This window comes from Tachypleus tridentatus, chromosome 4, assembly GCF_004210375.1.
Source record: "Tachypleus tridentatus isolate NWPU-2018 chromosome 4, ASM421037v1, whole genome shotgun sequence".
NCBI classification, from domain to species: domain Eukaryota; kingdom Metazoa; phylum Arthropoda; class Merostomata; order Xiphosura; family Limulidae; genus Tachypleus; species Tachypleus tridentatus.
The window spans coordinates 111222730-111235444 of NC_134828.1; the positions used below are offsets into that span (position 1 = coordinate 111222730).

At 34.1% G+C, this 12715-nt stretch overlaps 1 protein-coding gene across 1 annotated transcript in view; it reads right to left on the reverse strand.

Annotated features, from left to right (window-relative positions):
• Window positions 1-3400: 3400 nt before the first annotated feature.
• LOC143249879 (lachesin-like) overlaps window positions 3401-12715 on the reverse strand; it is a 48295-nt gene continuing 38980 nt past the window's right edge. The window contains exons 9-11 of the mRNA XM_076500470.1: window positions 11597-11734; window positions 10206-10295; window positions 3401-4533 (exon numbers count right to left, since the gene is read on the reverse strand). Coding sequence (XP_076356585.1) covers window positions 4448-4533; window positions 10206-10295; window positions 11597-11734 — 314 coding nt within the window. The 3' untranslated portion in view covers window positions 3401-4447. The remainder of the gene's footprint in view (window positions 4534-10205; window positions 10296-11596; window positions 11735-12715) is intronic.

Sequence of the window (12715 nt, forward strand, 5' to 3'; positions counted from 1 at the left end):
ACCGTCACGTTATAACGACCCAACAGCTGAAAGGGCGAGCATGTTTGGTGTGACGAAGATTCGAACCCGCGACCCTCAGATTACGATTCGAATGCCTTAACCACCTGGCCGTACAGGGCTTGTATGGGTGAAAAATGTCAAAGAATGGACTTCTAGACTAAAACAGTATCGAAAAGAGGCAAAAAAAACGAAACATGGCAGACAATGGTCTCTAAACTCTGTGCACTAATTGATTGAAATTACAACGAACAATAACATTCACAGAAACACATTAAACGTTTCTTTGACCTAGATACAACTTAAAATACATCTTTAGATTTATTTGAGTGATATATTATTGTACTCATATAGCCCGAAGTCATAAGTTTAGTAGTTTTCCTTACATAACGAAAATATAATCCCTGTTTCTTTAAAAGCAGCCCAAATTCCATGCCATACTAAAGCAAACATTAGAAATTACTTTCTTAAACCAATATACCCAGTAAAAAAACTCTACAAAATCTCTCTTGTAATCGATATTAAAGTTTTTGTTGTTGTTTTCTAAATCTACGTTAAAAACTAATCTTTAATTACAGTAATGTGTTTTCAAACCAACTTCTGTCCACAGAGTTTGGAACTAAAATGAAAATCTCATTTCAGTTGAAATCCCAGTAAATCCTACCTGGATGAGATTACATCTCAGTTACCAGTTACGTCGTACTTAACGACCATGAGGGTGTCCCTTTCAAGTTCATAAGTTTAGTCATAAGAATATTTTTAAGTATAAATGGAACTAACAGTATTCGAGTGTTTTGCACTAAATAAAATATTTATTGCTTAAGTAAAGGCTTTCAACAAAAACATATTAAGAAGCATCTAAGTGGCAAGAGTTTCAAGAGGAATATTTGTGACACGAAGTTCTAGAACTAAATTAAATAACCATTTATATGAAGATTTTTCAATAAACGATTAGTTTAATATGTGTGGCCAACAACACTGAACCTTTCACACAACATAACTGTTTGTATGTTTTGTGTTCTTTTTTGGAGTTAAGTACGAAGCTACACAATGGGCTATCTGTGCTCTGCCCACAACGAGTATCGAAATCCTGTTTCTATTGTTGTTAGTTCGCAGACATTCTGCTGTACCACTGGGGGACACATAACACAGAAGTGTAATGTTCGAGCCCAAGATATTCCACGGAGTACGTTGTAAGAATGACAGTTAATCCAGAAATCGGTTTAATAGTAGATGTTTAAACGGAAGATATTAAACATCCAGTAGTCAGTTCTACTAAATTTCAACAGCCTTGCCAGAAAGCCGGGTTTTACTTATGGGCTTGGATCCTTACTATAGATATCTGTGACTTGTTAGCGATAAACGTCAACAATAAAAAACCAGAACAGAGTCATCTTGTTCTAAAATAATATACTAAAACAATTAAAACTTGTATACAAATGTTTGTTGCACTGTTGGTTACTACAGTTGCACTTATAGAGCTATAAATAATTGTCTATATTTTATCAAAGTCCAAACAGGATGGTTCAACTACTTTAGAACACAATTACTCTTCTTTACTCTGTTATTACAACATAATCTGTGATAATTTCACTTTTAAAATTGCCACTGTTAGCTCTATATGGCTAAATTCACCATCACGCTGTCTAGATCTATCTTTCGAACTAAATGTTTGAAACGTATTTATACCCCGACAGAAGCCTAGAAAGTTCCACACTCTACTACATATTATGATACAATAATATTATATGAAAACCACGAATAAACTTAGAGGACTCATGACTCAGTAACACAACAATGATCAATTTTCAACTATTGAACTACACTGTGCATGATTCGCAAAACTTTACGTAAACAAACTTGCAATACACTACCGTTCATAAAACAACTAAATTTAACACTCGCGCTATATAAACTATCTAACTCATAACACTTCTAATAAACTTAAAAAGAAACAGGCATGCGTTTCTAATACCAAACCTTCGAGTTTCTGATCTAGCCGTTTAACCCATGTATTGCGTCAGATGGCTTTCGGGCTCTCGTATACTCCCAGTGGTTCAGCGGAAGGTCTGCAGGCTTACGACTCTGTAAGAAATAAATTTCAATATTCCTGTTGAACACAGGACAAATATCCCCCTGTGTAGTTTTATGCCTAACAAAAAACGAACTTTACAGGCTGACATGCTAAACGTGTGTTTGGGTAGAACATTTCTGGTCCAAGATGAGCGGCCTGGCATACCAGGTGAGTTAAGTCGTTCGCCTCGTCATCTGAGCAGTTGCGGGTTCGAATCCCGGTCGCACCAAACATGCTCGCCCATTCAGCCGTAACGGCGTTATACTGTGACTGTCAATCCCACTATTCATTAGTAAAAGAGTAGCCCAAGAGTTATCGGTGGGTGGTGATGACTAGCTGTCTTCCCTCTAGTTTTACACTGCTAAATTAGGGACAGCTAGCGCAGATAGCCCTCGTGTAGCTATGCGTTGTACTAAAAGAAACGAGTTGAGCTGTACTTCACATTACGTGAGCTGATTATTGTAATGAAATATCTATTTAAGGCGTAAAAATATTTTACAGAGAAGATATCCTTTATTCATTTGATGAATACATACAAATTACTATAATGAAAGAGAAAATCAATTGTTATATGTTTATTAATATTATTGAAATGTCGTTCAATTTACTCTCACACACGCAGATATATATGTATATATAGAAATATACATATACATATAACTTTACGAAAACATCCAAATAGTAATCAGACATTAAATCCATTCCAGTGCAAACATCATAACTATATAACAATGTTATCTCTTCATCTGCAATACTCAGATAAACCTGAATGTATTTTCAGTTGTGTTTAAGAAACTTTTAAAGAATAAATACATTTTTCACATTATTTTGTACATATTTAACTTGTGCACTGAATACTTTTATAACGAGAATTCTAAATATATTCAGGCGCATTCCACTGCAAGAACCTTGACAAATTTTGTCTTGAAAAATATCCGATTTCATTAAAATATTGATATAATCTCCGTCTCGGTTTCTTTTGGAGCTCGCGTTCACGTACGTTTCTAGCTAAATAATCTAATAAAGTAGTAAATTATATGTGATTTATTTTTTTACTAAAGTTGACTCAACACTATTAATCGTTTACTGAAACATCACAAAACATTTAAAATAAATTATCATTAGTCATGGAGCAGATAGAAGATTCGTGGGAATATTTTATAAACTAAAGTTTGCTTTAAGAAAACACAACGTTATTAACTGATTTTAGGCATTACTCTCCAAAATATTCATTGAACTGACAAGAGAGGTTTGGTGATTTCCACAAAAACTGATAAGGCTTAGAAGACCTCAAATGTAAAATACGCAACACATGAAATACGTAAACCATTTTATATACATGTCACGGTGTTAATTTAATGAATAAAGATAATCTTACCATAACTTACAAATATTCTGACGGTGGACAACAAATGTACACACATTATTTAAACAAATATTACATATTGTTGGTTCAAATACCTGAATCTTCTCGAGTTTCTATTATTCTTTATATGATGCGGGTAACGTTAAATACCACAGTCATTGTTATAATACCAAACCCACATCGGTTTATATGCTGTGTTTGCCAAGGGGAATCGAACCCCTGGTCTTAGCGTTGTACATCCGTAAACTTACCATAATACCAAGGGGGTTTAATCTAATGGATAGCGATAATGTCCACCACAGAAACAACTCCTACGCTCCAGGCAAACGCTGGTCGTAAAACATTCACATACTGTATATTGTACTCTGCCTACAGTTAATTAGTATATCAAACGTACCGTCGTGAGAATGTTACCAACTAACAAAACCTTCACGTGTAGTCTCTCAAATGGTAGACATTATTTTAGATCTTCATAAGCATAAGCTAGTAAACAGCTGCATCATTAAACGTGTCACACCAGGAACTGGTAAGTTACAATTGTCGTCATTTTAATAATCAGTGGTATTATATTCATGAAATGGGTGTAAAACGTTTGAAAAGCCACAGGTGCTGTGATTACAATCTTCATTCTTAAACGTGGTATCAAATAAACAGCGGTATATTAAACACAGAAGTTATTAAACAATTAACAAACTTTCACACATAAACATCAACAATGCTTATTTACTGTTCCTCATTCTTTGGCATCATTTAGGTCCCAGGGCCTTAAAGTGAGAAGTGTAAATTTGTGGGATTACTGAGTATTTAAAGAAACTGCAAATTGAAAAAAGTCCTTGTCGAGAAACCGAGTCCTGTGGATGGTATTCCAAGAAGCCAAATGTCACTGGAAGCGCACATCACGATAAATATGTGCTTATAAAGTGTGCAATAGAGAATAGAATGCTTTGATTCCTCGAGTCGGTTCATTTCGTGACAAAGAACAATTCCTGAAGGAAATTCCAGAGGATAGATTACCAAATGCACGTGGCTAGAAAGAAGGACGTCATAAGATGGTGGACAACGAGAAAGATTCTTTCACCCACGTTTCTAGTGTGTCCTAGTGAATAATTAATATATTCTCATTAGATTACACCAAAAACTAACCATCTTCAATTTCACAAAATAAGCACATATCTTAACATTCACCGCCTTACTAAAAATATCTGAATAACCATAGCATATTATATCGTAATATTTTCCACAATATAGGAATTACTATCCCACAAGGCATGATATAAATTAGGTTCCAGAATCTATTTTCTTTTCATAGTTATCTGTCAGTAAAATAACATGGTGTAAGACAGTAGTATGGTTGTTTATTTAACGTTCCACACCTTTCACACACAACTGCACTGTACCTGTTCTATTTCTACCTATGTACTTACTTAGTTCCCTTGAAGTAAGTGTAAATAGAGTAGAGAGTGATGTTACATGTTATTAAGATGTGTCTACAGATACTTCTGGTAGCTTAGTGTTTTATAGTTTGGTTATGTCACTTCTTTCAGATGTGTCTACAGATACTTCTGGTAGCTTAGTGTTTTATAGTTAGGTTATGTCACTTCTTTCAGATGTGTCTACAGATATTTCTGGTAGCTTAGTGTTTTATAGTTTGGTTATGTCACTTCTTTCAGATGTGTCTACAGATACTTCTGGTAGCTTAGTGTTTTATAGTTAAGTTATGTCACTTCTTTCAGATGTGTCTACAGATACTTCTGGTAGCTTAGTGTTTTATAGTTTGGTTATGTCACTTCTTTCAGATGTGTCTACAGATACTTCTGGTAGCTTAGTGTTTTATACTTAAGTTATGTCATTTCTTTCAGATGTGTCTACAGATACTTCTGGTAGCTTAGTGTTTTATAGTTAGGTTATGTCACTTCTTTCAGATGTGTCTACAGATACTTCTGGTAGCTTAGTGTTTTATAGTTAACTTATGTCACTTCTTTCAGATGTGTCTACAGATACTTCTGGTAGCTTAGTGTTTTATAGTTAAGTTATGTCACTTCTTTCAGATGTGTCTACAGATACTTCTGGTAGCTTAGTGTTTTATAGTTTGGTTATGTCACTTCTTTCAGATGTGTCTACAGATACTTCTGGTAGCTTAGTGTTTTATACTTAAGTTATGTCAGATGTGTCTACAGATACTTCTGGTAGCTTAGTGTTTTATAGTTAGGTTATGTCACTTCTTTCAGATGTGTCTACAGATACTTCTGGTAGCTTAGTGTTTTATAGTTTGGTTATGTCACTTCTTTCAGATGTGTCTACAGATACTTCTGGTAGCTTAGTGTTTTATAGTTTGGTTATGTCACTTCTTTCAGATGTGTCTACAGATACTTCTGGTAGCTTAGTGTTTCATAGTTAGTCACTTCTTTCAGATGTGTCTACAGATACTTCTGGTAGCTTAGTGTTTCATAGTTAAGTTATGTCACTTCTTTCAGATGTGTCTACAGATACTTCTGGTAGCTTAGTGTTTTATAGTTTGGTTATGTCACTTCTTTCAGATGTGTCTATAGTTAGTGTTTCATAGTTAAGTTATGTCACTTCTTTCAGATGTGTCTACAGATACTTCTGGTAGCTTAGTGTTTTATAGTTTGGTTATGTCACTTCTTTCAGATGTGTCTACAGATACTTCTGGTAGCTTAGTGTTTTATAGTTTGGTTATGTCACTTCTTTCAGATGTGTCTACAGATACTTCTGGTAGCTTAGTGTTTTATAGTTAGGTTATGTCACTTCTTTCAGATGTGTCTACAGATACTTCTCGTAGCTTAGTGTTTTATAGTTAAGTTATGTCACTTCTTTCAGATGTGTCTACAGATACTTCTAGTAGTTTAGTGTTTTATAGTTAGGTTATGTCACTTCTTTCAGATGTGTCTGCAGATACTTCTCGTAGCTTAGTGTTTTATAGTTAAGTTATGTCACTTCTTTCAGATGTGTCTACAGATACTTCTAGTAGCTTAATGTTTTATAGTTAGGTTATGTCACTTCTTTCAGATGTGTCTACAGATACTTCTCGTAGCTTAGTGTTTTATAGTTAAGTTATGTCACTTCTTTCAGATGTGTCTACATATACTTCTCGTAGCTTAGTATTTTATAGTTAGATTATGTCACTTCTGTAAGGAGTGCCTCCGGATACTTCTGGCAGAACAGTTGTTTTGTTTTTTTTTCTTTTTTCAGTTGGATTAACAACTACTTCTTTTTATAATTGACATTTGATTATCAACTAATCTATTATATTATTTACATGTGACTATCAACTATTGTATTATATTACTGACATGTGACTGTCAATTATTGTGTTATATGATTTACGTGTGACTATCAACTATTGTGTTATATGATTGACATGTGACTATCAACTATTGTATTATATTACTGACATGTGACTATCAACTATTGTGTTATATGACTGACATGTGACTATCAACTATTGTGTTATATGACTGGCATGTGACTATCAACTATTGTATTATATTACTGACATGTGACTATCAACTATCATATTATATGATTGACATGTGACTATCAACTATCATATTATATGATTGACATGTGACTATCAACTATCATATTATATGACATAAGTTTCAAAAACAATGCAGAGGATAAGTTTTAACACAACAAATACATTACCTTAGATATGTGGTTTTTTTATTTGTTCATAGATATTAAAATACTTTACTGTAATATCCTTGCTTTCATTGTTTTATTTTAAGTGTGTAATGCTACACAATGAGGTTAATTGTGCTGTACCCACCGAAGCCCAATATTTAGAATTATATACAAGACCTCTGATTTACCATCCACCGAGAGGCCCTGGGTTGTACAATCATTAAAGTATAACATATAAGTAATATAGCCTATTTAAGCATAATGTTTGATATTACACACTAGTCACTGAATAAACGTTCGAATTACACAAATAAAACATTTGCTTCTGAATTATATCTTCGTCAGCAGAAATTAATATCGAAGAAAGAGAGTTGTTGGGGTGGTCTTTAGTATATTGTAATAAGAATATAGACAGCATTTAATATTTCTTTATTTAACATGTCAGTGACTTAAATCTTATGTTTAATCGCAGACAATTATACGAGAACCAAGTAATGTAGTAGAACAAATTAGAACCGTCAGCACGAACTTCTCTGGTTCTAGCGCTGGTTTCCTGAATAATAAATACTTAGAACTTCTGGACGTGATAATTGTAGGGTAAGTGGCGTTAACACTTTTGTCGTCTTTGTAAATAGACATAAACATAACTTTTATGAAGGAACAAAATAAAAATGGTATTTATTCTAAAACAAACTCTGATTGAAATATTCCTTCAAAGCGTTTCATAATACTATGAGGGAAAAAATGATATGTTTCACCGTTTGTTCTATTTTCAGAAGTTTAATGAGATACGGTTCAAAGTAGTTTGGTTGTGTCATAAATAATATTAAAGTTATAGTTATCATACGAATTTTCTTGAGAAATAAAACACAAGCTGTGTGTGAGTTCGGTGGAGCTCAGTCGACTTTGATAGGCTATATGTTTCATTAAACTGACAGTGTAATACATTCATTTTCTAGAAGTCTGCCGCTAGCTACTTTTTAATGGGGTAATTTATTAAAGCTAAATAAATCTTTTATCTAATTCATCCATGATAAGGCAAGCTGTCTTACGTCGTGAAACGTAGGCAAGCTGTCTTATGTCGTGAATCGTACGACACGTATAAAAGTGAACTAGAACTCACGTATAAAATATCCTTCTTATTAGTTTTGTCTACAATTTATAATGATATTAAGAAACCATACTTTAACAAGCTACTGATCATATATTAGCCTAAAACACTAGTGTGTAATTAAATTGCTATAAACCTCTTTTTGTTCCTTCTATTTTAGTCATTAGATATTAATTTAATATTTGTCGCTGGCACTATTATTAAACGTTTTGTAAGAGTGATTTCGCTGGCCTACTTTACTTCCTTCCGCTACTTTTACAATCTTCTGCCTACATCCATAACAGGTTTGGTTACAAAGAAATCAAATTCCAACAGGGTAAGGCTCGGCATGGCCAGGTGGTTAAGGCACCTGACTCGTAATCTGAGGGTCGTGGGTTCAAACGCCCGTCATCACACAAAACATGCTCACCCTTTCAGCCATGGAGGCATTATATTGTGACGGTCATTCCCATTATTCATTGGTAAAAGGGTAGCACAAGAGTTGGCGGTGGGTTGTGATGACTAGCTGCCTTCTCTCTAGTCTTACATTGCTAAATTAGGGACGGCTAGCGCAGATAGCCCTCGTGAAGCTTTGCGCGAAATTCAACAAATAAAATCGTAAAATTAAATATGCAGAGTTGTAGCTTTCTACAAATACATTATAACTCTTATACAAGTTATAGTATGTAGGTATATATATTATCAGTGTTATATCAGTGTTATATTAGTGTTGTACGTTTGTTTACAGTGTTGGTAAAAAATCACAAAAATTGGCTCACGTAGATCGACACTTTTTTCAACTTTTGATGTGGTTATTTGTTGTTGTTTGTGTGTGTGTTTATATGAAATGTTATTTCCAGAAGTTGTTGCCTTATGTTGTTTCTAGACTCAGTCTTCATTGCTTACTGATTTCCTTTCAACTTATAGAACTCATTTTTTTTTTACATCAGTGGCTGTACGAACATATGCAGCACGTCAACTACAGACTCACTGGAGATTTTGTCTGTTTGGTCCTGACCACGTGTGAACTTTCTCCACACAGAAAGATAAAAGTAATATAAGTCTGTTTCACTGGCGACTTAATACCAACTTTCATTCTTTATAAGGTAATAATTCACTACGTTGACAACCATGAAAACATCGACGTAGCATTGCAATAAAAATATAAAAAAATGTTATCCAAAGAAGCGACAGTCCTTAATAAGCTAATAACATATCTTGATAAACGTTATATAATAATTATTATTATTCAGTGGTTAGTTAACAACATACGGGCTCTTTATTTTCAACTACAGTGAGGGTTTTTTTTAAATTTTACTTGATAAAGCACTTGATAATTTAATTAAGTTTCTTTAACTCAGTAACAGGGTTATTTGGTTCTTTTTTTTTACTGTAACGTAACGTAATTTAAAGAGAAAAGTCCTACATCTGAACTTACTCTAACATAGAGCGCCATAAAATATTCCTAACTAATATTATCTCACTTGCTTTATAAATTCATATTTCACGTCTTACACAGTGGTGCACATTTCAGTAAAGCAGCCCTACCACTTACAGTGCCCAATTTCATGATGCAGTAATAATATTCTCCCTCTTATCATATCCTATTTCATAACTTACAAGCATAACACAATCTTTTATCATGTCATAAGTCAGCAGTTAAATATAACCTTTATCGTACAGTTTATATTTTACCAATACATGTCTATCTCTTATCTTTACCGAGTTCAATAGCATATTTTATCCTTTATCCTAGCATAGTTCATATTTAACCAACAGAAGTTTATCTTTTATCCAGCCATAGCTTATTGTTCAGCAATAAAAATTTACCTTTTACCTTTTCCTACTAAAGTTCAGCAATAAAAATTTACCTCTTACCTTTTCCTACTAAAGAAATTTCTACTTTTTATGCACACGTTGGAGCGTGCATATATTTTTTCGGACACATTTTTATCGTATTTATATGCAAAAAGAAACAGAAATTCTTGCTATATTTAGTTTAATATTCTATTTGGTAAAAACCTGACTCTTACCGTCATTTTTATGTGCATGTTCTCGAAGACCTGAAAATTTATCCTTTCCAAGATGGCGTCGATTTTCTGAAGCAAGAAACCCTTTGGAATCTACAGACACAGAAATGAAAAAGCGCCATTTAATATCCATTTAAAATAGCTTTATATCACAAATGTTTTTCAAGATTAAAAAGAAGAAAACGTTCTCCTGCAGAATACACACGAGCACGGGAGAGATTGACTGTTTTCCAAGAGCAGTGACGTTTCTCTCACGACAGATTGCTGAGCATTATTAGCTATTTTATTGTGATGTTTTATCGCTTTTGATGTCTTTAAAGTGTTTTCAGTTTCGACGTTATAAATCACTTAACGTAACAGTTGCATGTCAATTGACAAAAAGAAATACATTCAATTTAAAAGTAAATAGAAGATTTCCAACTATAATTGGAACGTTAAGATGTACAGTTATTACACATTTCGTGTGATTTACGACGTAATTTTAAACACACGACATACGCCATTTTTAACTTTTGTAAATTAATAAACCGTCCCCTAAACTCTATGAGGTTTTTTTTTCATATTTCTATTAACACATCCAGTGTGTGTAAATGTATTGTTGGTAGTAGGTAGCTAACGTGGTTTGATTAAATTCGGAAGCAAATGAACAGGAATTAGTCATGATAGTTTGGTTTGTAATTTCGCGCAAAGCTACTCGAGGGCTATCTGCGCTAGCCGTCCCTAATTTAGTAGTGTGAGACTAGAGGGAAGGCAGCTAGTCATCACCACCCACCGCCAACTCTTGGGCTACTCTTTTACCAACGAATAGTGGAATTGACCGCACATTATAACGCCCCCACGGCTGAAAGGGCGAGCATGTTTGGCACGACGGGGATGCGAACCCGAGACCCTCAGATAACGAGTCGCACGCCTTAACACGCTTGGCCATGCCGGGTCCATGTGAACAAAAAAATACTGAGTCAGAGTTCACACTTTTCAATTGTAAAAACTTCAAATAAAACCATAACCAATAAATACCATAGTCTTGATAACAAAATAACATTTTCGGTCCATTTCCGGACTCGTCACCAATTTTCGTTAAAGACTACGAACGATATAGTAACAAAGATGACAGAAAAAAAACTTACGACATCAAATATGAAAAAGTATTCTCAAAAAGGAAAAAGAAAAAGACTTATTTAATATTTTATTTATGAGACATAAGAATTGTACCTACTCTGTGGATCTGCCTGCTTTAAAACATCCTTTAATCGATTTCTTTCTTCAGATTGTGCGTTATTTATGAGACATAAGAAGTGTACCTACTCTGTGGATCTGCCTGCTTTGAAACATCCTTTAATCGATTTCTTTCTTCAGATTGTGCGTTATTTATGAGACATAAGAATTGTACCTACTCTGTGGATCTGCCTGCTTTAAAACATCCTTTAATCGATTTCTTTCTTCAGATTGTGCGATTAAAATGTCTGGTGACTGAGACAGGATGTGAGTATTCGGCTCATGATTAGACTTCAAGCTGGTTCGCTCATCTGTTTCTAAAGCACAAATGGAATTGAGAGAGGCAGTATTACAAAATAACGGTATCGAAAATACATTTCATCATTGTACCATTACCATTTATTGGTACCAAAACAGCGACAATATAAACTATCTTATCCGTCCTCATGATAGAATAGTTGACCCAGCATGGCCAGGTGGGTTAACGTTCGACTCATAATCTGAGGGTCGCGGGTTCGAATCCCGGTCGCATCAAACATGCTCGCCCGTTCAGCCGTGGGGGCGTTATAATGTGACGGTCATTCCCACTATTCGTTGGTAAAAGAATAGCCCAAAAGTCGGCGGTGGGTGGAGATGACTAGTTGTCTTCCCTCTAATCTTACATTGCTAAATTAGGGACGGCTAGTACAGATAGCCCTCTAGTAGCTTTGTGCGAAATTACAAACAAACTTATGACAAAATAATTCATTGCTAAATTAGTTTCTAATTACAGTGTTTCAGTGAGCTCAGTTATTCATCCTAAAACAGCATATAAACGATATAATTACAGCAGAGTATCTGATAAACTTAACAAAAAAACAAGAGACAACGTACCAGAAACAAAACGTGTCTCTGTTTATCTTTGAAAATATTAAATTACTCTATAACTATTACTGATGTTAATATGATAAAAGTTAACTTCTGTTAGGAAAAAGTTTATGACAGTCCATTACCCTTTCAGTAAGCTTTCTAGAAACTGAATTTTTAAGATAATCGGTTTATATAACTCCTTTAAAAGGTCTATACAGGACAACAAAAACTAAGAACCCAATGGACAAGATTCATCACATCATGTGAACTATTCAATAAATAAAGTGATTGATAAAATATTGCACCACTCTATTTACGTGAAAAACCTTTCATAAAGGATGTTCATAAATACACAGTTTGCTTCTCGGATACATTAATTACAGATAAGAAACCAGCCGGAAATCTCCAGAACAAAATGTCTTCAAAGACAGGACTGTTTCAAACTTCTG